The following is a 26,337-nucleotide window of genomic DNA, read 5'->3' as shown; positions in this document are numbered from 1 at the left end:
TCTGTTCCTGAGGCTTCAGGACAGATCTGTGTATCTTTGCTAGCTACAGCCTGCTATAAAACTGTAAAATACAACCAGGCAGGGAATGCTGGGTACTTTCCAGTCCTGAGAACTGCCATTTGTGCAAGATCTAAATATGCAATTCACCTACCAGTTGACTCTTTACTCTTTCACAGTATTACAGTATCGCTAAGGTTGGAAGAGACCTCGAGGATCATCGAGTCCAACCTGTCACCACAGACCTCATGACTAGACCATGGCACCAAGTGCCACGTTCAATCTCCTCTTGAACACCTCCAGCGATGGTGACTCCACCACCTCCCTGGGCAGCCCATTCCAATGACTAATGACTCTCGGTGAAGAACTTTCTCCTCACCTCAAGCCTATACTTCCCTTGACATCTTACTCCTGTATAACTAACCTACTAACCTTGTTTACTGCCTTTGATAAATTTCCTTTCTCTCTAGATTTTTCATGTTGCTTCACATGCTTTTGAACGGATGTCATTGTTTTCCTAATTCTCTGCATGGAGTAGCTATAGCAATTCTAATTTCCTTTTAAAATCTGCACAGTATTTGACCACAAATTCACAGGACCTATGCAAATCACTTCATTGCAGAGCTCCAATGGCTTCCAGGAGTACCACTGCCATATTTTGACGAACACCTTGTTCTCTCACTCTGCCTGCCATTTGCTCTTTTCTTACCTTCTGTTGTTTTGCAGTTCTCTGCTTATTCAGATGACCTTTTCCCTTGTTCCTACTACTAGCTTTTAAAGCCAGATAGTTTGCATAACCCATGAGAATATACTAATTTATGTTTCAGCACTTTCATTTCTCATGTTATCCTTTCCATTGAATGCTTTTCCCTCCTTTTTTGGTCTCTCCCCTTTCAGTGCTCGGATTTCTCTCAGAGCTGTCAAAATTGATTTTCCTGAGGTGAAAGGACCTCTTGGGTTAGTGAAACCACTCCCCTGCAAAATGTAAGCAAACATGTAACAGACCTCAAGGACAGAAATGCCTGAAAAGACCATCCAGCCCTTGTGCAAACACTGGACCAGCAAACACCGGACCAGCAAACACCATCCAACACCATATATTTTTAAAGATCTCCTATTTCCTGCCCTTATTTACATCCGAGTCACCAATCTTAACTACAAAGGAAAGGAGGTGACACTTTGCGCCACGTCTAGAAGCTGTGACTCCTTTTGCCCAGGAGAGAGGCTCACACATTTCCCACAGAGTAAAACTGGGAAAACAAGAGCAGTCTGCAACTATCACTACGCCAGGAGCTATGTTTGCCTATGTGTGGCCCTACAAGCTCCCACTCAGGCTCCCTGCACAGAGATTTGGGCAAAGCTCTGACCTGTGCCCCCAGGCTTGCCTGACTGCCTCATGGGAGGTCCTAAGATAGTGCCAAAATGGTAGCTGGACTCTTCATGTTTACCTGGTCTGGTCATGTTGGTGGTGTTTTCACTTGCCATCTTTGAGGTGAACAAGGAGGAATGGACGTTGCCTTCTAGGGTTAGTTTGTTTGGTGAGCTTTCACTTTTAAATAATGAGAAGTACATTTGCTGGTCTACAGCCAAGCTACTTGATGTAGTACAACTTAAACTCCTTTTAAATACCTTCAGTGTGAGTCTGTCATGACTTTACCTTGTTAAAGCCAGAGATGAAGCATGTCAGGCAGTGTAGTTACAGCTGTTTACCTCAAGTATGGAGAAGATCAGGAGAATCTAAAATTTCAGGGAGGCATAAAGCAGATGTCAGGGTGACAGAGAGGGCTAGGACTATCCATCAGTCATGTGGCGTGGAGCTGGCTGTCCCAGTCAATAATGCATCCCCTTCCAGGACGCATAGCAGCTGTGCTGCTTTCACCCTGGTGACTGCGACTGCTGTATTAATGGCTAAATATTGTTACACCCAGATTGTAAGAAAATGAGAGTGTGGCTTCAGGTTTGAGCCTCCTGCTTCCTCCCAGCAGCCCAGACCAAGAACTCCCACTCACATGGAGTGAATTGAGGACCAGAGTTGCAGGAGAAAGATGTCACTGGTGCAGACATGTCCCAGACAAACACAAACCTTAACTGCAGGAGGTTTTATCTGAGGGCTCATAAAATCCTTCCTTGGCAAAGAATTTTTTGTGGAAAAAATGGTAAGTAAACCGCTGCTGAGCAGGCTGCAGGCATAACCCACCCAATTAGCACGTTTTGCAGGACAAAAGTTTTGACAGGATTTGAACTGGATTTACATAAACAGATGTGCAGCACAAACACATTCAGTACACACCTCAACCCCCTATGCTCAGCTGTTTTTATAGGGGAGTCAAGCGAACTGCCATAGCCTTCCTGCCGCGAAGGATCTCCACTGCACCTTGCCCGGCGGCTCGGGGGACCGGCAGTGCCCGGAGGCTTGTGGCCCACCTGAGGGGAGCCTCTGCGGGGGCCACTGACAGTTCAGGGGCCGGGGAACATCTCCTGCCCTCATCTCGCCGGAGAGGGGGGTCGCTTCCCCGCGATGCCGGCAGGGAGAGTAGGGCCCTTCCCCGCAGCCAGAAGGGTAGGGAGCAGGAAACGGGGAGCATAAGAGGAGGCGCCACGGAGCTGGAGCGAGCTGCCCCCCCGCCGTCTTCTGGGCGGGCGGGCCGGGGCGGGGCCGGCTCGGGGGCGGGCAGGAGGCGCTGGTCGCTGTCCTGGGTGTTGAATCTACTGCGGCTGGCGATTGCCGGAGCCGGGGAGCGGCTGCGGGAGACGAAGGGCGGGCAGCATGGAGTGAGGACTGGCGGCGGCGAGCAGGGGAACGGGACAGGCGCCTGAGATGGGCCAGGCATGATGGGGGCGCTCGGCTCCGTCCTCCCGCTGCTGCTGCCGCCGCTGCTGCTGCAGATCCTTGCCGCCGCCCCGCGTAGCCAACCGCCCTCCACCGGAGCCGCCGCCGAGGCGCGGATCGGTGAGTGGGGCCAGGGGCGGGAGGCGTGGGGCTGGCGGGGAGTGGGGGCGCGCCGTCCCCTCGTTCCCTTCGCTGCTGCCCAAGATATTCCTCAAAGACAGCTCGACAGGCCCCCGGCGGCCGCGGCCGCGCCCGCACGGCTGCCGGCGAGGGGCCCGTCCTCCTGTCCCTCAGGACCGGCTGGCCGACGAGGGCCCCCGTCCTCCGGTATCTCACGACCAGTTGCCGGTGAGGAGCCCTGTCCTTCGGCTTCTCACGGCACGGTTGCCCGCTGAGGGTCACTGTCATCCGGCTCCTCACACCTCCTGGGTCCTGCCTCTCCCCGCCGGTTCCTGCTCACCCCAGGTCTGACACAGGGTCCAAGCTGCCCCAGCGGCGTGTCCCGGTGGGACCTCGGGGAACACCTCTGAGGAGCTGCTCGCGCAGAGTGGCCCCGCTGGCTGAGAACTTGCGCCGCGACAATCACGAAGCCCCTAAAGTCGAGGTGCACCACTGGCGAGTCACCAAAAATGCCTCCAGCCTCCACATATGTAACCCTCGTCCGGCTTAGTGGATTCAGCCCACTGAACTGCTCTTGTATTTGGAAACCACAGGATATCCCCATGCCACTAAACCCCCAGATGCAGCCCAGCCTTTGGTGGTGAGCGCTGCTAAGGCGTTCTGCTGCAGGTGGAAGTCAGCACCTGTTTCTGGTTAAGCCTGTTTTAGAGGTGTCTAAAAATACCCAGTGCTGCCCGGTGAAGACCATTAAAGAGCTTCGTTCTGTTGAGGCATTCTCTAGTCAACCCCTTCATTGATGCCATCTGCACTGAACATTCCCATCTGCTAAAATGACCCACACTAATACAAAGGGATTCTGAGAACAAATTGTGTTTAAGATCAGTTCTATTCTCCTGGCAGTCTTTTCCTTGCAACGAGGCACTCCTGACTGTATGCTCACCAGAATTACCTTCAATGTTATCTGCTAATACAGTCTTACTTCACTTGCAGTATCTTCCCCAAATTCACTTTTAAGTCAAGAAGGTCAGTACTTGGAGAATTTGGTATTTTTTTCCAATGTAATACTTGTCTGGAGTGGTTATGGAGACCAGGGTGAAAGGTAAACTGACTTTCCCTAAGAAATACTTTTTTTTTTTTTCTTCTTAAGACAAAAGAAAAATTAAGAAACAAAGGAAGCCTCCCACAAAAGTGTCTGCAGTCTTCCTTATGTACATTCTGTTTATTAAGAAGGAATTAAAATCAGCTGACCATGCTTTTAATGAGGCTTCAGTCAAGTGGCAATAAAAATGATCTATTAAATGCCTGCCACAGTGAAGGTAGTGATGCAAGGTTTTAAGGAGAAATGGTTTGGACTGCATATATCCCTCCCTCCTCTCTCCTGGTTGCTATAGATATAGACTCTTTCTCCTAATCTGACAAGGAGAAAGCTTGCATAAAAATGTTGAAAGTAATAGCTGTAATTTTTACCTTTAATATTGCAATAAGCTATACATTGTGCTTTCAAAGTAGTCAGATTTTGATTCTCTCTTCCTACACATAAACTGTACATCAGGCTGGGTCACAAAATATTTGTAAGTGTGTTGTAGCTACAAAACAATGTCTCTGTCACTTCCCTGTAGCTTCAGCCTCAGCAAGGATAACCTGCCTGATAGCTAAGGCTCTGCTTGTGTGGAAGGCAATGAGAAGAGAGCAGGCTTCATTTTACACCATGAATTCAGTGCTCTGAGAGGTATAATTCAGAGGTATTTCAATAGCAGGAAAATAAGTTATCTTTTCTACTTCTTGCTGGGGTAGGGAACTAACTGATATGTATCTCTGTGAAAGATGGGAAAGGATTTATTGTGTTTGGCAAGATGAGGGAAAATGTTTGCATTGCTGGAAGTGAAATAGTTTTGTCTGTTCCCTTCGAGTTTCTTTATTAGTTTTATTGATCAGTGTTCCAGATCTCATTAATCTTAAGTTCAAACTACTTAATATAATAGATTCTGTTCAATTTTAGATGACAGTTTTTAGACACGATGGGGAGATGCAACTGTAATTAAAAAAAAATAATCTGAATTTGGAGATTGTTTGTGGTTTTAGGTGGAAGATACTCATTTGTTTTCCTCTTGTGCACCGTCCCATCTTTGTTAATTGAAAATTGAACATAGATGCATTATTAAACCTCCATAATATGTGCTGGAAACTGTTTTAAAAGCCATGTAATTATAGAAAGAGCTTTTTTTATTCATTTGCTCCTATTAAGTGTTTCAGAAAGCCTTCCTAAAAGCTGCAGTTTAGGAGTCTTACCATTTCATAGGATGTTTTAGTCCAATTTCATGTTTTTTTTCCCCTTTTTTTGATCAACTTTTGTCTGTTTTCCAATATGGTAATCATACCCAAATGGTGACCTTTTTATTTTATGGCATACTTACCAACTTGTTTAAGGAATGGAAAGTTTTAAATTGCAGCTAAATTAGATAAAAGATTTGAATTTGTGCTGCTTCTGCCTTTATGATTTGTGAGGCTTTGTAAATGGTTCCTGTGGGAAGGTGTTTCCCTGAGATACTATTATCAACAAATGCAGAAATTCTTCCATTTCCTGCTACTAGTAGTAGCATTTTCAATGTGAACAAATGAGGGAAAATGTAGCCCCTTCCACTCTCTCTGTCTCTTGCCCAGATTTAGCCCAGGAGAGAGATTCTTATCTTTTCCACAGGAAAAAAAAAACCCAAACAAAAATCAGCTGAGTACATGTTAGTGTTTGTTAGTCTGATAAAACCCTGGGGCTGGGGGTTTAATATTCTAAATGAATCTTTATTTGTTTATGAGGCATAGTTCACTCAAGATTATGGAACTTCTTTTTAAGTCTTGTACAAAGTAAACACCTGTGGACAATAGATCCTGATCATGTTTGCTAGATTCCACTGATTTGGGTTATTCTGCTCCTGTAGCAATGGTTATATGGATTTTTATTATTATTAGGTTTTATGAGGCATTTTCTTATTAGCAAATAATTATGCTGAGGAAGCAGTTACACTTAAAATGCTTTTCAATATGCATTAAGCAGTTGCTTCAGTAAAATTGCAGCTCCAACAGTTGCAGTATCTTTATGCAGTTGTACAGCTTTTTAAGTGGACTGTTCAGGGAGTTGCAGGGACATTTTCTTTTTGTATTAGGTAGGGTGAGTGAGGTGGAGCACTTGGGAACAAAGTAAAATGTGAGCATTCTTAAACACATAATTTCCTTAGTCCTAAAATACCAATATTTTACAGTGGAAGTCATAGAATGGTCAGGGCTGGAAGGGACCTCCAGAGGTCATTTGGTCCAATCCCCCTGCAGTAAGCAGAGGCATGCTCAACTAGACCAGGCTGCCCAGAGCCCTGCTGAGCCTCTTATGTCCTACAAAAGAGTGTGTGCTCACTGCAGCACCTTCACATTGACCTCTAATGTGTAAAATGATGCTTACAACCTTCAGTGGATATGAATCTAATTTTGCAATCCAATTTGACCTTTTGTACTGTGTACATTCCCATTTTTCAGTCTCCATTTCCATCTTAAATGAGTACATTAATATGGTGTGGAAGTTTCTGGAAATGGTTGCTCCATATGCCATGTAAAAGTTCCTTTGAAGCTGTTTCAAATCATCATGTGCAAACTTTTTGCAAGTCAGATGCCTGTGAACTGAGATTTTAATAACAAAAAGACAAGTCAATCACATTTCACCTTGTAAAAATGAAATCCTCTTCTGAACCTGTAGCATGTAATGAACAAAGATGGGCATCTGATCAGTGTCTATCAATATCTGAGGGGTGGGTGTCAAGTGGAGGGAGCCAATCTCTTTTTGGTGGTGCACAGTAATAAGGCAAGAAACAACAGGTGCAAGCTTGAACACAGATGATTTCACCTTGACATGAGGAGAAATTTCTTTACAGTGAGGGTCACAGAGCACACGAGCAGGCTGCCCAGAGAGGTTGTAGAGTCTCCATCTCTGGACACATTCAAAACCCATCTGGATGCATTCCTGTGCAGACTACCCTAGGTGATCCTGCTTTGGCAGGGGGGGTTGGGCCTAATGATCTCTGGAGGTCCCTTCCAACCTCTAATGTACTGAGATACTGTGATAGTATGACTTTAAAAAAAATCTGTGTGTTCACTGTAGGACTTCCACAAAGTACAGTGTGCATGTTTTAACAGCGTGGAAAAATATTTTAGATGTGGGCTAGGAGTTTCAAGTGATTAAAGTTGATCAGAAATATGAAATTACAAGATCAGGAATTTCATTTACCATTGGCTGTTCTCCAGTGTTGATTCCTAAATTACAGGAGAATGAAATAAAGAGTAGGGCAGATGAAAAAGTACAGGATTTTGGGCTTTTCAGTCAGTGCCTCAAATATAATCCAAAGGAATTAAGAGACAGAGAACTTTCGTGTATGGGTATTCATAGGGAATAGCAAAAAAGTATATCTTGGTTTAGTTCTGTTACCATAACAGATACTGAAAACTGTTGTTTTCAGCCATCATTGTCAACTGTCCATGAGGACTGAGTTTATGCTTCTTGCACCAGTTCTAAGTACCTCTGAAGCTCACAAGGTCAATGTCAACCTTCCCGTTGGCTTCAGAAGCATTTGGATCAAAATGCTGGTTAAGGGTTGTAGCAGACTGGCTGGGCAAGTGAGGGATTTCCAATGTCACCATCTGCTCAGATAAAATTGCCTGACACTCCAATTTGGAACTTCTTATAGCCACTCACATGTTTTGGTATCATGTTGATATCAACAAAATAATTTAGTTAAGACAATGCTGTGTGCTCAGAATATGAAGGATTCAGTATAGGAAGCTGTATGCTTCCCCTCATCAAGAGTATTCAGTATTTAGTATCACTAAGGTTGGAAGAGACCTCAAAGATTATTGAGTCCAACCTGTCACCACTGACCTCATGACTAGAGTAGGGAGGACACTACTGCCCACTGCAGGCTTGAACTCACCACCTTCCCATTAAGGATCTTATGCACTACCAACTGAGCCACCTCAAGGCCAATTTTTGTGTATTCTGGAAATGTTTCTTAACTATTCAGTTATGTTGGAAAGCAACCTGAAAGTAACTTGATATTAAGGCATGTCTATCTGCTAGCTCCACTGAGTTAAAGGTAAGAATGTACATTAATGTTTTTTGGCATCGTGCCATGACTCTTCTACAGTATCTTTTTACTATCTGGTAAGTCAAAGCACTGCTCAAGTTTGAGGGCTGGGCAGAAAGAGGATTAATTTGCCCTTGTTAGTACCTACAGATGTCCAGCACACCTCACCCCACGGTTCCCGCCACTCCTGAGGGCACACACTGGCTTGTGTTTCTTGAAAGTTTCAAATAGATAGGAAGATATTTATTTCTCTATCAGGAACAGAAAGTCACTGCAGGGTGCTCTAAAGGTTTTTTTCATAGGGTGGGATTTCTAGGAGGATTGGATTTTTTTGGTTGGTTTACTAATTGAGAGAAAACAGACAAGACTTTGGAAATATAAGCTCCTTTCTGCTTCTTTTTCTGACTGTACCCCAGCATTTTTCTGGTTTTGGTGAAATATTTCTCCTTGCCTTTCTTCTTGGTGTTTTTTTGCTACCAATAAATCATACCAGTCTGAAAAACTTCATCATACCACACCATAACCTTATCATGCCATCAACTGGCCTACTGAGAAGAAAATGAGGTTACTCCTAGTTGTAACATCCTGGAATATTTGAGCAGTTCTGTTAGAATGGTGAAGGCTAGTTAATGTTGACAGACTAAACAGGTGGTTTTCTGTGTGCTTTGTTGCAGTGAACAGCAATGCTTGTAAACATCAGAGCGGAGACACTTCCTTTGAGTGGGAAAAGGGCAGTTGTTAGTTGTTGTGCCTGAATATACTGGAACCCTGTGATGAGCAGGGAGCTGATGTCTCCTGATGAGATTTCCTTTGGCTGGAAACAGAGCACAAGATGTAGGTGATTCCAAATGCATAAGGAGACCCATGAAAGCTGAAAGGCAGTATATATTTCAGCTTCCTGGAAATGGTATATATTTCAGCCTCATCCCACTTACACTGCAGCCAAAAATTTAGGTTAAATCTTCAAGTTGTTCTTATAAAATCAGTGTATAAAGTGCCTTGCTAAAATCTGTGTTGGTGTTTACAGACAGATTCAAGAGGGTGGTCTATAAAGATTGGAGGGAAGATCAATTTGGTTTTGGTGATAAAGACAAAGGAGGGAAAGTATCCAAGAGACAAAGTCTACTGGCAGTGACAGACAGGATGCAGAGCTGAATGTCTGGCTCACTGTGGTGATTACTAGTAACTCTAGGAAGGGAGTAAGTAATGTTGTTGCTGGTCAAACAGTTTGCAAATGAAGAATGAGCAAGTGAAGATACAGGTGAAGCATATTTGCATAGAAACAATCAGAAGGTGTGCCAAGGAATGCATGTTGGGAGTGTGGATGTTTAAAACAGACAGTGAGAAATAAAATGTTTACTAGAAGTAAAATTCTTGGAACTGGAAATCAGGAATGGAGATTGATGAATTGTGTAACTTAAGGTTGGAGCAAGGGAGTTTTTCTTGTGGAAGAGACAACCAAATGCAGCAGCAAAAGGGACATGTTCAGCAGACCAGTTTGAACCATGAGAAAATGAGGTAAGGTAACAAGAACTTAAAGGGATTCACAAAATGGAAATGTTAATTCATTCCTATAGCCCAAACATGTGGCAAAAATGGAGTCAGGAAATGCTTGTAGACTATGAGAAACTGCTCTGGGAATAGAAAAGCTAGATTAATCCTACCCCTTACTTTAAGATAAATAAAACTAAATGGGATTATTTAAGCTAAGATAATCACTCTAGGCTCCTTTTGACCTGTATCTATTTTCTAGGCTTCAATTAATTTCACCCAACTGTACATATCTAACACAGGACAGATAAATGGCTCCCTGAGTGCAGTGACTGCTTTCCCCTTAGGTTGTCTTAATGTGGTTCCAAGACTGGGATGAGTATGTGGCTTTAATCATCACCATGTTAGGTCCTGTTCCTTAGCTATTTAAAAATCAGTTGCTCAGATTAAACTTGGGTAGAGACCTCTCCCCATGAGGTGAGACTAATGAAGCAGCTTAAAAGTTAGGTTGGCTGGGGATCACCTGCTACATGACTTCAAAACCACAGGCATGACTTTGAGAGTAGTCAGGCAGGTTTGTCACATAAGGGACTGAGACAAGTGAGGTGGTTGAAGGATATTAGTAGCTCTGGGGGAAAAAAAAAATCTCTGAGAAATCACCCTCTGATAATTACAAGCAAATGAAGGTGCCCTCTGAATGAGGCAGAGAAGAAATGAGCATAATGGAAGGAGCAAGCAAAGGGAAAGAAGATAAATGAACAGGAGGTCTGCAGGTAGGATAATCAAATGGTAGGGGAGTCTGGTATGGGAGAGCTGAGGGAAGGGAACCACAAACACACTGGTTTTGTACCACATCAGGAGAAAGCACCAGGGGCATGGAAGTTAATAGGATTACTGAGTTTGCTTATGTGAGGTCTGGGGGCTTTACTTGTGAGGGCGTTGGAAGACCCATTTTTATCTTAACCGTTTCATAGCATCCATACACTATAGCATTCCCAACAACAGTTTGCTGTTCAGAACACCTGTGCTCACCAAAAACTTAGGGAATTTCTTTCAGAAAAGGTTAGAAGGGCTTCACTTTAGAGAATTTATTCCTTTAAGAGGGGATTTTTGAGAGGTAAAGTAGCTTACTAAATTACTGCATTTTACTGTGATTTTCCCCCGTGGTTTCTTTCAGTGAAACAAGTACTAAACATTGTGTACAGTCTCTCTGAACAGAGAGTTAACATTGCCTACCTATTTTGCTTCAAACTAGTATGTTGGTAATGCAAGCTATTTTAACATGTAAAAATCAGTAGCTAGAAGGTTTATTGGAAGTACAGCTGGTTGTAGTGGGTGTAAAGTCTTTTCTTTCAGTCATAGCTTAACAGGAGGCAATAGTAGTTACATAAGCTTGAAAGGAAGCTAACAAGTACAAGGTAATGTACAGAGATCTGTGCCTCCCAAAATGTAATTTACTGTCCTCCTAGGAAACAATGCAACTGAAACCAGGCATGTACTACTTACTGTAATAAAAATACAAAGTTCAACAAAAGTCAGTGCATACATAGAGCCCTCCCCCTTTTTACTCCCCCTCCCTACAGCGAGTCTTTGATGTCTCAGGTTTGAATCTCAACAAATTCTACAAATTATCTTATGAAAATCCCTCTCTTGAATGCTGAAAGACTGGTGGAGCGTTTATTTATTTCTGACACACAGAATCTTACGCTCTTATTGTTCTGCAGGAGATAATTACCTGTCTGTGGCTGTCCTACAAGAGTTAAAGATATTATAACCTCTTCTCTTGTTGCTATTCTGCTCTGCACCAGGAGGCCTGTCTTTTCTCTGTAACCTGTTTTGTTGGTTAGTACAGTTCAGTTAAACTCAGAGCAGTTGTATCAGGCAGCTGCTTTACTTTGCCTGGAAAGTCATGCCTCATCTTAAGGCCTGAGGAGGAGTTTGTGTTGATAAATTGCTTGTGGATTTTCTTTTTCTTTCGCCCTCCAACTATTATCCGGCTGCAGCTTTGCAGTACAGAACGTTTGGCAATCACAAAAATTTATGGTATTCCTACCAGTGACTGCTTGATCTTGCCTTTGTTAAGGGCATTGGCTTGGTTGAAATGAAAAAAATGGATTTAAATCACAGCCTTGCTTCCAGGCCATGAGAACAGTGCTGGGATTAGTGCTGGTATCCATGAAATGGCAACATGAAGATGGGCTTGGGGATAGGATTAGTTTATGCCACTGTTGCCCCTGAGCTCTTCATGACATGAATCTTTGACTTGTGTCTTTATAAAATATAATCTCCTATTAACCTGACCTCTCTAACAGAAATTACTTCTGAGTTAGACATTGAATTCTATTTCCTCCTCAGTACTGAATTAAAAATGTGGCATCAAAGATTATACCCCTTGATTAATGCAGATAAATCACCACCAAAGAATGTGAATGTCTGTTCTGGTTTTTAAAGACTGTGTACATTATGGTGTGTTTTGCTTGGCAAAATGATTTGTTATCATTTTAGTCTAGATTGTGGAATACTTTATATTCTTTCTGCTTATATTTCAGCTTTATTTGATATCTGGTATGATAGGCTATCAAATATTTTCAGTGACCTGAAATGCCTTGTCTAGATTTTAGCACAGCTCAGTATTCTCAGTATGTAGTCTGTGCAAGGCTTTACTTATACTGAGCAAAGTGCTATACCTGACTTCTGTGACCTGGCCTCACCTCTCGTCCCAGCTTCTCAGCTACACCCTATTTCTCACTTTCATGGTATCTCCCTGTGGATTATCACAGAATCATACAATGGTTTGAATTGGAAGGGACCTCAAAGATTATTTTGTTCCAGCCTCCCTGCTATGAATTGGGACACCTTCCACAACACCAGGTTGCTCCATCCAATGTGACCTTGAATGCATCCAGGGATGGGGCATCCACAGCTTCTCTCAGCAACCTGTTCCAGTATGTTACCACCCTCACACTAAAGAATTCTTCCTTCTATCTAATCTAAATCTCCCATCTTTCATTTTTAAACCATTACCCCTTGTTCTACCACTACACTCCATGATGGTCACTCCCCATCTTTCCTTTAAGCACTGGAAGGCAGTTATAAGGTCTCCCTGGAGCCTTCTCTTCTCCAGCCTGAACAATCCCAACTTTCAGCCTGTACTCATATGAGAGGTTCTCCAGTCCCCTGATCATCTTCATGCCCCTCCTCTGGATTTGCTTTAGCAGGTCCCTATCTTTTGTATTCTGGGGGCTCCAGAGCTAAACATAGCGCTCCAGATGGGGTTTCGCAAAAGCAGTGTAGAGGGGAAAACCCACCTCCCACAAAATCACCTCACTTCACCTCCTGGCCACACTTCTTTTGATGCATCCTAGGGTGAGACTTGCTTTCTGGATTACAAGTGCACATTGTTGGGTTTTCATCCACCATCACCCTCAAGTCCTTCTACGCAGGGCTGTTCTCAATCCACACATTGCCTAGCCTCTCTTTGCACTTGTGATTGTAAGCTCTCCATCCATTTGTTGGAGAAGACTGCAGTCACTGGTGACACTTCTTTCTTATGCCCTAAAGGAAGGCAAATAGGAGAGAAAAGGCAAATTTGGGAATTATACACCTACCACAACTTTCTGGGAATAGCTGGATATTAATGAAGTAAGATGCCAAGGTAAATAACATCAAGCATTTAGGTAGGTTGAACACATCTTGGAGTTAGTGACCCACTTGGCAGAGATAACCCTCCCCCAACATTATACATCACAAGGTATTCCTTTTAGGGTTTTGGTTTTTATTTGATCTATATTTAAGAAATGTCTGGGGCTTTTTTTTTTTTACCCTTGAAATCCAGGGTGAGAGTCTGCAGTGTTCCCTTTCCTCAGGTACGAAGCAAAATTTCACAGCTGTTAAAATACTCTTGTTAGTACTACCTGTCTGGAGATTTGTTTTGGTTAAGTAGGTCAGCTCATAATTACAATTTACCAACATACAGTACATGCAGGGAATGGTTTCCAAGGACAAAAGGCAGCTATAAAAGTTGCATATTCAAAATAAATGGAATGAGAGTGAAAAACTGAAACTCTGAAGGCGTGAGCTGAGGCTGTCTGGTGAATTGCCATCTTAAGATAGATAAACAGAAAAATCAAAAGCAAGCAGAAAAATAAACCCTTCATGCCCTTTGGGAGCAATCACTGACACTTTTATACAGTGTACAATGTCTAATGCTATAATCAAGTAGCATTGAAAAAGCAGAATAGGCAAGTTGTTTTAGTACTACGTGTTGGGTTTTATGGTGCCCCCAAAGACAAAGATCTACAGTTGAGGGCCTTTTGGGTTTGGTCTTTTTTTTTTTCTGTCCACTTGTTTTGTTTCTTTGAGTAACACCTGCTCTAACGAGTTGATAATCTGAAAGTAAATAACTGAGAAGGGAGGAGGAAATGGACACAGCACACAGGCTTGAGAATAAACAGCTGTCAAATGGCTGACATTTTCAAAAGGAGAACACACAGCTTTTAGAAGGATCTGATTCATCCGGAATGAGGGAGCTGATCACACCCCGTTGTCAAACTTCCCTAATTGAAGAATTGCTTGAGAGAATTTTAGAACAATACTTTATAATCTTCACATTATGGAACTATTTTCATAGTTTAGCAAGTAGGGAAGAGCTTTGACATGATCAGCTACCTCATGACTGGGTGGCTACACAGGTTGTTAAAAGGCTGTGCTTCTTTCTCTTACCTTGCAGTTTAGGGAGTTTCATTCTAGAGACTCTAAATTTAATAGTGGTTCATGAAGAAGGAAATGAACCCCACCTAAGACTCTGCATAAAGCTGCCAGAATCTCAATTTGGGTGTACATATGTTTGGCCACCTTGTGCTCCTTTAACATGATGAGCTTCCTGTCATTAATTTCATTTCTTTTTGTCCATCCAGTATCAAAATAATACTAACTTGCTTTTAGATGAAAGTTCACCACTGCACAAGGAACTGCAGCTACTGACATGCAGCCTTTCATGGTTCCCTTGTTTTCCTGAAGTTATTTTTGGTTTTGTGTAAATGAGAGCAGTTGCAGATTCACTTGCTTCTGATGTCACTACATTAGTCCAAGGTTCCTAGATTTCAGGTGATGAAAGGCACCAGAGCTGGTTTTATAGAATGTTTAACTCAGTTTGAGACAGAGAAAGTAAATATTTGAACATTTTCTTTGTAGCCAATTTTCCATTGTCTCTGCTGCATCCTGGAAGGTAGCCTTGCTTGGGAGCCCCCATGTTTTCCTCTGGTTTGACAAAGATACTCTGCTTAACTCTTCTCAAGAGAATTCTTTTTGCTGAAGGATGGGCTTTGGTGGTTTGATGTTGGACCATCTTGCAGCCCTGCCCTTGCAGAATGAGGTGTGAGTGCTCACTTTCCAGGGATTGTCACCCTCTGGAAAACAGAGGATGTAGTGTTCTGTAGTTTGGCAGCCACGCCTAAGTCACTCCTCAGTGTTTGACAATACATGTACGAATGAAATGAAAGGGAAGTCTTCTACTGTATGCAGAGTTCAGCAAAGCAACTACTATATAATGAAATATGTGCAGGACAAAGTCATATACTATTTTTTTTACTGGTAATCCTGGTTTGGTATCACCAGACTGTCACATTAACCTGATTATCAGAATGTTTAAAGAGAATCCCCAGAGATAGATTATTTCTGGTCATCTTTCAGCCTCCAAAATGTGTACTGCCTTGAAATGAAGACTCTACCTTTCTGGTGTGGTTTCTCTTAAGACTCATTTATACCTGGGATTTTCTCCCACCTTCCAGTCCCTTCACCTCTTGTTAGCTGTGCTAACAGAACTCTGACCAGCTTCACCATTGCCATGTAATCATTGAAAAGTTCTCACCAGTTGTGCAGGTCAACTAAGTATTGGCTGTAAAAAATGAAAAAGCCCAAACCATTTACAGACAGCAGACACAACACTTTCTGAATGCACATATGTATAGTAGAAATAGATAGAATAGATAAAATACATGGTCTTCTTATAAAGGTTCAGGAATTAATTATACAGATGTGTATAAATGAGAGCAATGAATGCTGACAGAGACCAGATACGATGGCAAACACAAAATCAGGTAAAAAAAGGAAGGAAGAGGGTAAGAAATAGGTAGCCTTTAAATGTGGCAAGCTGGAGGTTAGTGTGTTATAATATCTCTGTTATGTTGGAGTCAGTATATAACATCTCCTAGTCCTTATAAGTAAAAAATAAACAAAATCAGCAAACTGCCAGCTTTGTTGAAAACAGATTTATTTCATTCTGTAGTTTCTTACCCCTAGTTAATTTCACAGAGTTTTATGTCATGTTTATTAGTGATCTATTTTTAATCACATTTCATTTGTGACTAATGTATGTCAGGTATTATGATGATAGTTTTCCCACGTCATCAATCACAGGGGAGCTGTTTCTGTAGTGGTTTATTGCCTGGCAGCTCTGATTAAGTCTGTCAGTTTAATTTTGGTTCTGATTACAAATGCAAATACTTAGGCATGTGCATAGCTATAGGTAAGTGCTGTTGTAACTTAGTAGATGGGACTGTTTGCCCCTTTTGCTTTCAGAATGGGGAAAAAAAGAGGTCACAGCAGTTTTGGTTGTGCCTCAAACTTTTGTAGAGTCAGGACTTTGATTTCTCTCATTTCTTTTGGTAATGGAGTGCTTCAGTAACATCAAAATTTCACATAGTAGCAAAGTCTGTATTAACAAACTTTATAGTAGTGCCACCTGCATATGTTTTTAGGGTTACCTAAAGAGTTTATGGCATTCCCAAATAAAATAATTAGAACAGGTTTTAAAAGTAATACTAGATGGGAATTCCTCAAATTACTTGGCAATCTGCTATTTGGAGTGCCTTCTCTGTGTATTTCATTTACCATTTAAAAATTGATACAACACACACACTTGAGGATGAGTTAGAAGCTTTGGTTTTCATTCTCTGATGAGTAGACATGTGGTGACATCTGGGAGGGACTGTAAAAACCTGCAGCTGAGAAGATGCAAATTAACTGAATGTTTCTCTGAAACCAGGCTGGTGCCAAAAATGCTCTAACTGATGCTTTGCAACCGCAGGAAAACCGAAAGAGATTGTTCCTCTTTTTCCAAAGATGCTCCCCGGTATGCATATTGACAGCTCTCTCTCAGAAGAACAACTTGAAGTCTAGTCCTTAAAGATCAGAGGGAGAACACCAAATAAATATAAATTCCTCTTACAATCCCCAGGTGCCTCATGAATGGTTTTTGTATTCACTCTGCAATTTCTCAGTTCATATATTTTCTATGTGTAGTTATTCTCTATATGTGAGAAGTTGGAAATAGCTTTTTATTCTCGGTCTTATCTCAGGAGGAGCAAACTTACCTCTGCAAATATATCTTTTTGCAAATCCAAGCTTTTTTGTGATTTTTTTTTTTTTTTTAATGAAGATGATATGTTGCTATAGGATAAAAAATTATTAGGCATTTTCCCTTAGAGGCAATTGAGAATTCTCTCCTAAGAAGAGAGACTACTGGGTGGCTAAGAGGAATGAAAGTAGGACAGACCACAGCAAGTGAGAAGTCATTATGGAAATAGCTAAAAACTTTAGTTCACCTTTTCTGTTGCATTTTTACCCATGCTGAATATAAACTTGATTCCTCTCAAGAGCTTGTCTGTGCTTTTTAACATGACCTAGAACTCTTATAGTGTTTAAATTTAAAAGGGCTTGTGAGGAATATGTTACTGTAGCAACAGTAAAGTAATATTTTTCACATTTGATAAAAGCTTTAGTGTTCTTCTTAACTGAATCTTTACCCTATTACAAAGTAAGAATTTTCCAGTGTAATAGAGGGTACTTGTGGCATGGTTTATCAAAAAATAGCCAATTGGTGCAGAGAGAAAGAGCGATTTCAGAGAGTGACTAGGTTTATGAATCTCACCTGCAGTAATATTTTGCCATTCCATTATATGAGGCTTTAAAATATTAGTAGAGTGCTGTTTCCATTTCTCTGTGCATCTGCTGAGGGACACATCTCTGTCAGTGGACCAGCTCTCCAGGCTGGTATGAGGCCTGATAGATCGGAGGGTTGTCTGACAGTGGCAGATGGTTGGCAAATGGGAAGGTCATACCAAGGTGATGCCGGTGTATTGCCCCATTATTACACTCGTTCCCTCAGCAACTGCTACTGATTGCTGTCAGAGACAGATTTTGGTCTAATCCTATCTAGCACTTTGTACAGTTGCTCCTAAAGAACTTTTGACTAGAGCAAACTGAGTAAGCACAAACAGCACTCCCCTGAATAATCTGTGTTCCCTGTGGTCTGATGGGAACACGTCTCACAATCTGGAGGGTATTCTAACAGCAGGACAATTCCAAAGTGGATAAATATTGTGGATGCAGATATATACAAGCTTTCCTTAAAAGAGAAAAAAAATCATAGTCAAAGTAATTGCAAATCAAGAATTAAATGTTTGCTCATTGTGCCCTGAGTACTGGTATTTTATAGGAAAGAAAATGGAGTGTGTTTTTGCTAGTAAACTGCTAGTGTCTCTCGCCAGTGTGGGTGGCAAAATGCACTGGGTTAAATGGTGGTGGTTTGTTTTTTCAGAACCAGGCACTGGACAGAGGTCTCTGGCCTGTGTTAAACTGCTCTCTGGGTTCCTATAGCTATGGAAAGTATATAACTGACCTTGGTAGCAGGAAAAAACCTCAAGTCTTCCATTACACTTCGAGTCTCAGTACAGATGAGAAAACATGAATGCAAAGATGTTACATCATGACAGAAAGCACATTTCAGGTATTATGGGCTGTTAAGCTGGATCATTATACCCACTTAAGCAATACTGTCACTTCAGCCTTCTGCCTGTTGCAGAAGGTAGCAATTTAAGACTATGCAGCAGTTCTGTACGGCAGCATGTGAAAGCTGGTGACGTGAAGTTACATGGACTTTTGAACAAGCAAGTGTAAATGTGATTTGAGTGTGCCTTTAAGCTAATGTCTTTGCTCTTGGCATTTGTAAGGAAGAGGATGATGGTTTGTTTTACTTCTTGTATTAAAGACTTGATTTTCAATAACCTCTTTTTCTTCTGTCTCATTTTGGAATAATTGCCCAGTTCTGTTTCAGAAGGATGTGTTCCACTCATAGAAGTATAATAATAATAATAATAAACAACCAGGTTGGAAGAGACCTTCAAGATCATCGCGTCCAACCCATCAACCAATCCAACTCACCAAAACAACTAACCCATGGCATCAAGCACCCCATCAAGTCTCCTCCTGAACACCTCCAATGATGGTGACTCCACCACCTCCCCGGGCAGCCCATTCCAATGGGCAATCACTCTCTCTGTATAGAACTTCTTTCTAACATCCAACCTAAACCTCCCCTGGTGCAGCCTGAGACTGTGTCCTCTTGTTCTGGTACTGGCTGCCTGGTATGATTTCTGCAACACTTGTGTAATGTGGAAGTTTTACATGGGCATTGGTGAGATCCATTACCATTCAGTTTTTCAGAATGTGTGAGCTACTAATCTGGGGCACTGTATTTTGCACATAGAGAAATGGATATATATATATATAAAATAACAGAAGAAAATGGATATTTTTTCCTCAGACTTGAAATAATGAAAGTGCACCATTGTGCATGACATCTGTGTGAGGGGGAAGATTGAATTGCAAACAGGCTGAATTTAAAGAGAAAATAGCTCTATAGTGCACTCAGAAAATGTGTAATTGAATAAACTAGAAAGAGGTACAGTAAGTGTATACTTTAATGTTTCATCACGATTTTTATACCAGATGGGTAGATGTTGTAAGCTCAGCTAAACCCATTTTTAAATTGCTTTAGTTTACTTTGAGAAATGAACAAAGCCTTACAAAATAGTCGGTGTGGAGACAAGGAAACAAAATACTATAATACCAATGAGAGAGGCAGTACGGCTTCAGGAACACCTATTAATCTTTTGTAACCTTGAAGTCACACAGTTGAAAGAAATGTGACTTCTGAAGGCTTCTTTAAAGGAAGAAGTTGAGAGATTTTAACTAAAATGAAGCATCTTTGTTCATTTGAATAGTACTTCTAGTTATCTGAATAGGCATTTTAAAACAGAAGAGTTCCTTGAATCTTCTGAGTACCAGAACAGGTTTGTTTTTCTAAAATAAGCCTACAAAAATATTTATCACTTTCTTTAAAATCAAGATGATGCAGGAGAATAGTTACCTTTAACTCTTCCCAGGCAACCAGTACCAGAACAAGAGGACACAGTCTCAGGCTGTGCCAGGGGAGGTTTGGGATGGAGGTTAGGAGGAAGTTTTACACAGAGAGTGATTGCCTGTTGGAATGGGCTGCCAGAGGAGGTGGTGGAGTCACCATCACTGGAGGTGTTCAGGAGGAGACTTGATAGGGTGCTTGGTGCCATGGTTTAGTTGATTCATAGTAGTATCATAGTATCATTCAGGGTTGGAAGGGGCCACAAGGATCATCTAGTTCCAACCCCCCTGCCAGGGGCAGGGACATCCCACACTAGATCAGGCTGGCCAGAACCTCGTCCAGCCTGGTCTTGAACACCTCCAGGGATGGGGCCTCAACCACCTCCCTGGACAACCTATTCCAGTGCTTCACCACTCTCATGGTGAAGAACTTCCTCCTCACATCCAGCCTCAATCTCCCCACCTCCAGCCTCAATCTCCCCACCTCCAGCCTCGATCTCCCCAACTCCAGCTTCATTCCATTCCCCCTAATCCTATCACTACCTGAGGGCCTGAGAAGTCCCTCCCCAGCTTTCCTGTAGGCCCCCTTCAGATACTGTTGGATGATAAGTTGGACACGATGATCTTGAAGGTCTCTTCCAAACTGGTCTGGTCTATTCTATTCTATTCTATTTAAAAAAATTACTACAGTGATAGAAAGTGGCTGCTGTTTTTCCTCAACTTTGGCTGTTGTATATAGGTTATTGGAGCAAAGATTGTGACTTTTTGCATGAAGACCAAGAGATCTCAAATTGCTCCCAAGTGCAGTATGGCTATTAGATACTGTACAGCTGCTGGTTTTAACTTTTTGAGCCATTAGTTTTGTGTGATCATTGGATTAAAAGTCTAAGTGCAGTACAGATACTAAAGTTAAGTTCTGCAGGAGCCAACAGAAGAAGGAAATAAATTATATTGGGGGATGGTTCTTCATCTGATGTTTTTTTGCTTACTCCCCTTAATTACAACAGAGATTTTTTTCTTGGAGAGGCTTTAATTTTCTCTCTTCAGCATTTACAATTGTTTTCTTAAAGGAGTTTCTCATCTTTCAACACCTGGTTTTGCTCTGTACCAGGATGAAAATAAAAATTGAGGGTGTTCTAATGGAATGAGACTTTTTTTTAAAGGTTTGTCTTTGGAGAAGGCAAAAATACAGAAGCATGAAAAAAACAATTTTAAACCAGCACTAAACCTTTTTATCCTGAACTACCAGGTTTTGCAGCCTGAGGGGAGAGAGGTTTTTGCTTCTTCCAGTGCTAGAAGTTAAATCTTCAGAGCCTTGCCTGCTCATGATGGGCAGGAGGAAAATTGTTGAGCTACTGCTGTGCAGCTGAGGCCCCAGTTTTGTCACTGGGTCAGGCTTCCTTGTTCAATTCATCCTTGAGGCATTGCCACACTTCAAAAGAGGTATTTGAAACACCTTAAATCAAAGGCCCACCATTCATACCTGACTCACATGCATTGCAGGATTGACTCCAAATTAAATATGCTAATTCAATGAACTCGAATACATTTTTACAGTTTAGCTGGTAAGTGTTTCATTGGAAGTACCCTTGAAAGACCTGTTAACAACATCCAAGCAGCTTTAGTTTATGTAAGGACCAAAATGCTCAGAGAAGGCAACTCCAAAAGTCTTTGCAGCATGAAAGGAAACAGTGAACGAGAGTACAAGAAATTGGAAGACTCAGGTGTGAGTGTTGAAAGAGGAGGGAGTGACAGGAGAGCAAAGGAATATTAGGAATCAGATTATGAAGGGCTTTGAATGTCAAGTGGTCATAGAACAGGATTTGATTTCTGCTTCCTGCTATGTGACATTAGGCAAATCATGACATTTCTGTTGTGGTTTGTTTATGAGCAGAAAACGTGAATAACACTTGCATACTAAGTAGAGAACTGTGGTGACAACTCTGGTCTTGGTGCAATTAAAATGAGATACTTGTACTAATTTCAAAAATTACTGAATGAACAGGGTGATGTAAAAGCATTAGATTTACAGTTTCTTGACCTTACAGCTTATTTTTAGTGGCACCATTAACATATTTTACTGCAATCAAGATTTCTGCAGAGTTTAAGTTCTCTATATAAAGCTTTTTATTTATGGAGAACAAGTTTCTGCAAGGTGATTTTCTCTTTAATCTGTAGCCATATTGAATAGTTAATGAGGAAGAGAGCTTGTTTTTGGGGCTTCATGATCTGTAATGAGTGGTGGTAAATGAAACCTGAAGCTGCATAAATGCATGCTAAAAGATGAGTTTTGGCATCAGTGGATGAAAAGCCATTGAAATGTGTCAAATAGGGCAGATGATGCAATACTAAAACAGGAACTGTGGACTGACTGCAGTGACCACCTGATGATACTGACGACATTCTCTGACATGTAGAATGCCTTTTCTGACCTTGAAATCTCTGTCACAGTTCTGTATATCTTAGATTTTAGAGTGCATTACATCACCATGAAATGTACTCTGTATAGATTTTTTCCTTCTTCACTGTCTTCCACATTGCACGAATAGTACCTAATAATTCCAGAGTCAAATGGTTTTATGGTGGGCTTGTGATTAAAGCAAAGCAAGTTTTACTTATTCTAAATAATGTGGCCTAAGAAAATCTGGTGAACCATACCAGTGTGTGAGATAAAAATGCTTATCAGCTTCAGTTAAAATCTTATTTAATTGCAAAGTGTTGGTTTATTTTGATGTATTTTGTAATGGGTTGACCTGCAGGAAGTTGGAATGAAGGACCCATTTGTATTCATAATTTTTACCTCAACTGCTTGTAGTCATATAGCTGAGCATGCCTAAATGTTACTGCTTCTGAGGCTCTCCTGCATTCATGGACTGGTTCAGTAGTGTTCACTTCTACTCATTGTTCCTGTAAAACTCACTGTGTCACAGGCACACGCAAGGTCAAGTCTTCCTCACAGTTCTCTCTTGCAATTCACCACCAGGATCAGAAAGCATTAAACCCACCACTGGATTCTTTTGCACCGACCTGTTTAGTTGCCTCTGTAGTCTTTGCAGCTGGATAATCCAAGTGTGGCTGGCTCATTTTGTGGTAACTGGAAATGAGATTACACACGGAAAAATCTGTCTAATTTGAGTTTAATATATAGAGCAATAATAGCTTTTGACTCCAAAGCACTAAGTTTTTATTCTTTTGGTGAAAAAGGGATCATTATTCTTTTTGGCATGGTATTTTGCTGCAGTGAAGCTTTCTGTGTCTTCATCTGCAGCTTTTTCTCGTGGTTTTCTCACAATAGAAACAAAATGAGTCCTGTGACTTCAGGTCACTACAGGATTATCATAGTATCATAGTCAGGGTTGGAAGGGACCACAAGGATCATCTAGTTCCAACTCCCCTGACATGGCCAGGGACACCCCACACTAGATCAGGCTGGCCAGAGCCTCGTCCAGCCTGGGCTTAAACACCTCCAGGGATGGCGCCCCAACCACCTCCCTGGACAACCCATTCCAGGGCTTTGCCACTCTCATGGTGAAGAACTTCCTCCTCACCTCCAGCCTGAATCTCCCCACCTCCAGCTTCATTCCATTCCCCCTAGTCCTATCACTACCTGAGAAGTCCCTCCCCAGCCTTCCTGTAGGCCCCCTTCAGATACTGGAAGGCCACAATGAGGTCACCTTGGAGCCTTCTCTTCTGCAGACTGAACAGCCCCAACTCCTTCAGTCTGTCCTCATAGGAGAGGTGTTCCAGCCCTCTGATCATCCTTATGGCCCCAGTGGGCTCTGTATCACTGGCTCATATAGACTCTTTACCCTTCTTTATATTGCCAAAATCTACATCAAAGAAATGGAAGCCAGAAAGTGCTCCACATACAGCATGGAGAGAAATGTATCTGTTTCCTGCCTTTTAGCCATCTGCAGCTGCTGCAGAGATTTTTGGGGAACAAACAGAGGATGAAATATGGTCCTTTCAAAAATTAACAGAAAGTTTATTCAGGCACTACTTCATCCATTACCCCTCTACTATCTTTTCTGATTAGACAACAGAATGTTCTTATTTTTAGAAATGGCTCCTAATGGCTTCCCCCCTGCTGTTTAAGTTTCTTACAAATGATGGGAAAAATAACTGGTAGACAATACAGGAGTTGTAAAATAAATAGCTGCAACCATAGAAACCTGAAAGGATCCCACCTACCTGTACAACCAGGAAAAAAAAGCCCCAAAAGGCTAAAGCCAATCCACAACTGTGGTGTTTTCAAAGACATTTGCCTTAAAAATATGTGTGCTGTCAAGGCAAATGGGATATGAGTCATTAGGAGGTGTGGTCTAATTTCCATGCAGCTCATGTCATGTTTTGCAAGAACAGATTAAAGGCTTTTCAGTAGCACTAAACTTGTCTTGTTCACAGAAGGAGCAATTGTGGTTTGCATGATGAAACTGGCAATATAAAATAATTTCACTGTATTTTGCTTCCATTTTACAGCGCCGGAATTTGTGCAACTGAAAATGTCAATAAGGAGATAAATTACTGCCTTTCACAGTGGAAAAAATAATAGTATGATTTTCTCCTGGCAAAGGATAGAGCAGGTATCTGCAAAAAAAGTAAGACAAGAACAGCTATTTTTGAAGCAGCAGAGGTTTCTTTTATTCCATATTCTTGCACATATTTTTTCTAGCTATTGAAATATTGCATTCTTTTTTTCCTAGTTATTGAGGTAATGAAACTACTGAAATATTCTTGTCCTTTCAAAATTATCAAGACATAGCTTTGATAGTGGGTGCTTCAAAATAGTGTGCTGTTCTAGCACTTTGTCCTGATAGACATGTCCTTATAGGCATGTCCTTATAGACTGAGGTTCTTCAAGTATGGCCAGCTTCATCTTGTGTGAGATAATGGTGCATAAGTGTCATATTTGTTTTGTGAAATGACAAGAGAAATATTGAAAGCAAGCCAGAAAATGTTTAGACAGTGAAAGTAGCAAAGAAATAATATATTTATTGATCACTACAGGAGGCTGCTAGCTGATACGTGTTAGTGCTTAACAGAAGCCATAGAGACTGCTATTCTGTGTCTGGTGACATAGAACTCTTGGTGATCCACTTCTACCTGCCATCCAAATACTGAGCTACTTTTGTTACTCTTGATCAGACAACTTGCTTGGTGTTTTCTGGGAAGGATTGTTTATTTCAGCTAATAAGACTGACTCTCTCTATATATATAGAAAGAGAGAGTATATATGTAGTATATACTATGTAGTATAGTATATATGTAGTAGTATATATATGTGTGTGTGTGTGTGTATATATATTTATATATATACACACACTCACTCCTAGAATACTGTGTCCAGTTTTGGGCACCCCAATTCAAGAGAGACAGGGATCTGTTAATCCAATGGAGAGCCACAAGGATGATTGGGGGACTTCAGCATCTCCTTTATGGAGAGAGACTGAGACATCTGGGACTGTTTAGTCTTGAGAAGAGAAGACTGAGAGGGGATCTTATCAATGTGTTCTTGACAGAGGCGTCACTCGTTTCTAGAGGAGAGGTTTCTGGTTCTGGTAGTCAAGAATCTGAGTAACCTAACATAATTCAAGGTTATAAGGAACACAAGATTGCTGAAGATGCAGACGTAAGATTTAAAGGAGACATCGTTAGACTCGAATTCTCTACGTAGTTTTGAGATATAAAATAGGTTTAAGTGAAGAATAATAAAAGGCAGAGTAGATAAAGCGACATAAATTAATGGTGACCTGGGATTAAATTGTTTGATCCTTTAAAAGATGCTTTGTTAGATTAGCTTTTAGGAAAGAAACATTTCATAAGAGCAAAAAGAAAAGTGGAAATGAGCCAAGGAGCTTTAGGCATAATTTCCAAAAAGGTAGAGATGATGCCTTCTGCCTCTCTCACCAGGCTGCTCAGCTGGTCCATTTTATTCTGAGCTCTAGAGATACTCAGAGATGAGATGGTTCTGTTGAAGCTGTCTCATTCTGTATAAAGTAATTAGGTGTTAAGCAGGCCACAGGAACAGTTGGTGGTTTGGCTTGTCCGCAGACACTGGGGTGCAAGTCTTTTATCTCAGCGAGGCTGCAAGGACATTTTTGCTCAAATACCTCGCATTGCCTTTGACAGACCTAACTACTACGGTACAGCATAGCAGAAAGCATCAATGACATTTTGCTTTCTCCATCAGGACTATTAGCAGAACCCTGTTCAAATTGCTGAACTAGAGATAAGACTTAAAAAGCTGAGATTGAATTCACTGAATTAATCTTCAGTGAAACAATTCACTATATCTAATATTTAAGAATGAGTTGCTTGGGTTTTTTTTTCCACTGTTAAATCCATGCTTTTCATATAGACAATAATTCTGTCATGCAGCACTAGGATGAGATTCTTGGAGTATGGCCCAAGAGTACTACTCAAATAAGACAATAGCAGTTCATTTTGTCCAGGAGGAGAAATTTCAAGCAGCTATCATTACTAGAGACAGAGATTTCCATTTGTCACAATAGTAGTAAGCATTGTTAACAATTCCCTGGAAAATGGAAACACCTATGGCCAGTAATTACATCCTCTTCT

The 26,337-nt window shown here is 41.4% G+C and overlaps 1 protein-coding gene across 1 annotated transcript in view; it reads left to right on the top strand.

Annotated features, from left to right (window-relative positions):
• The first annotated feature begins 2,674 nt into the window (after window positions 1–2,674).
• The window catches only part of PTPRN2 (protein tyrosine phosphatase receptor type N2), a 612,734-nt gene continuing 589,071 nt past the window's right edge, over window positions 2,675–26,337 (top strand). The window contains exon 1 of the mRNA XM_068146020.1: window positions 2,675–2,947. Within this exon, the coding sequence (XP_068002121.1) occupies window positions 2,827–2,947 (121 nt within the window). The 5' untranslated portion in view covers window positions 2,675–2,826. The remainder of the gene's footprint in view (window positions 2,948–26,337) is intronic.

Source organism: Melanerpes formicivorus, unplaced genomic scaffold (assembly GCF_026170545.1).
Source record: "Melanerpes formicivorus ecotype bairdi unplaced genomic scaffold, bMelFor1.0.p_v2 SCAF_13, whole genome shotgun sequence".
NCBI lineage: Eukaryota > Metazoa > Chordata > Aves > Piciformes > Picidae > Melanerpes > Melanerpes formicivorus.
Note: the sequence above shows the minus strand (reverse complement) of the source record. Positions and strands in the feature narration are given on the sequence as shown.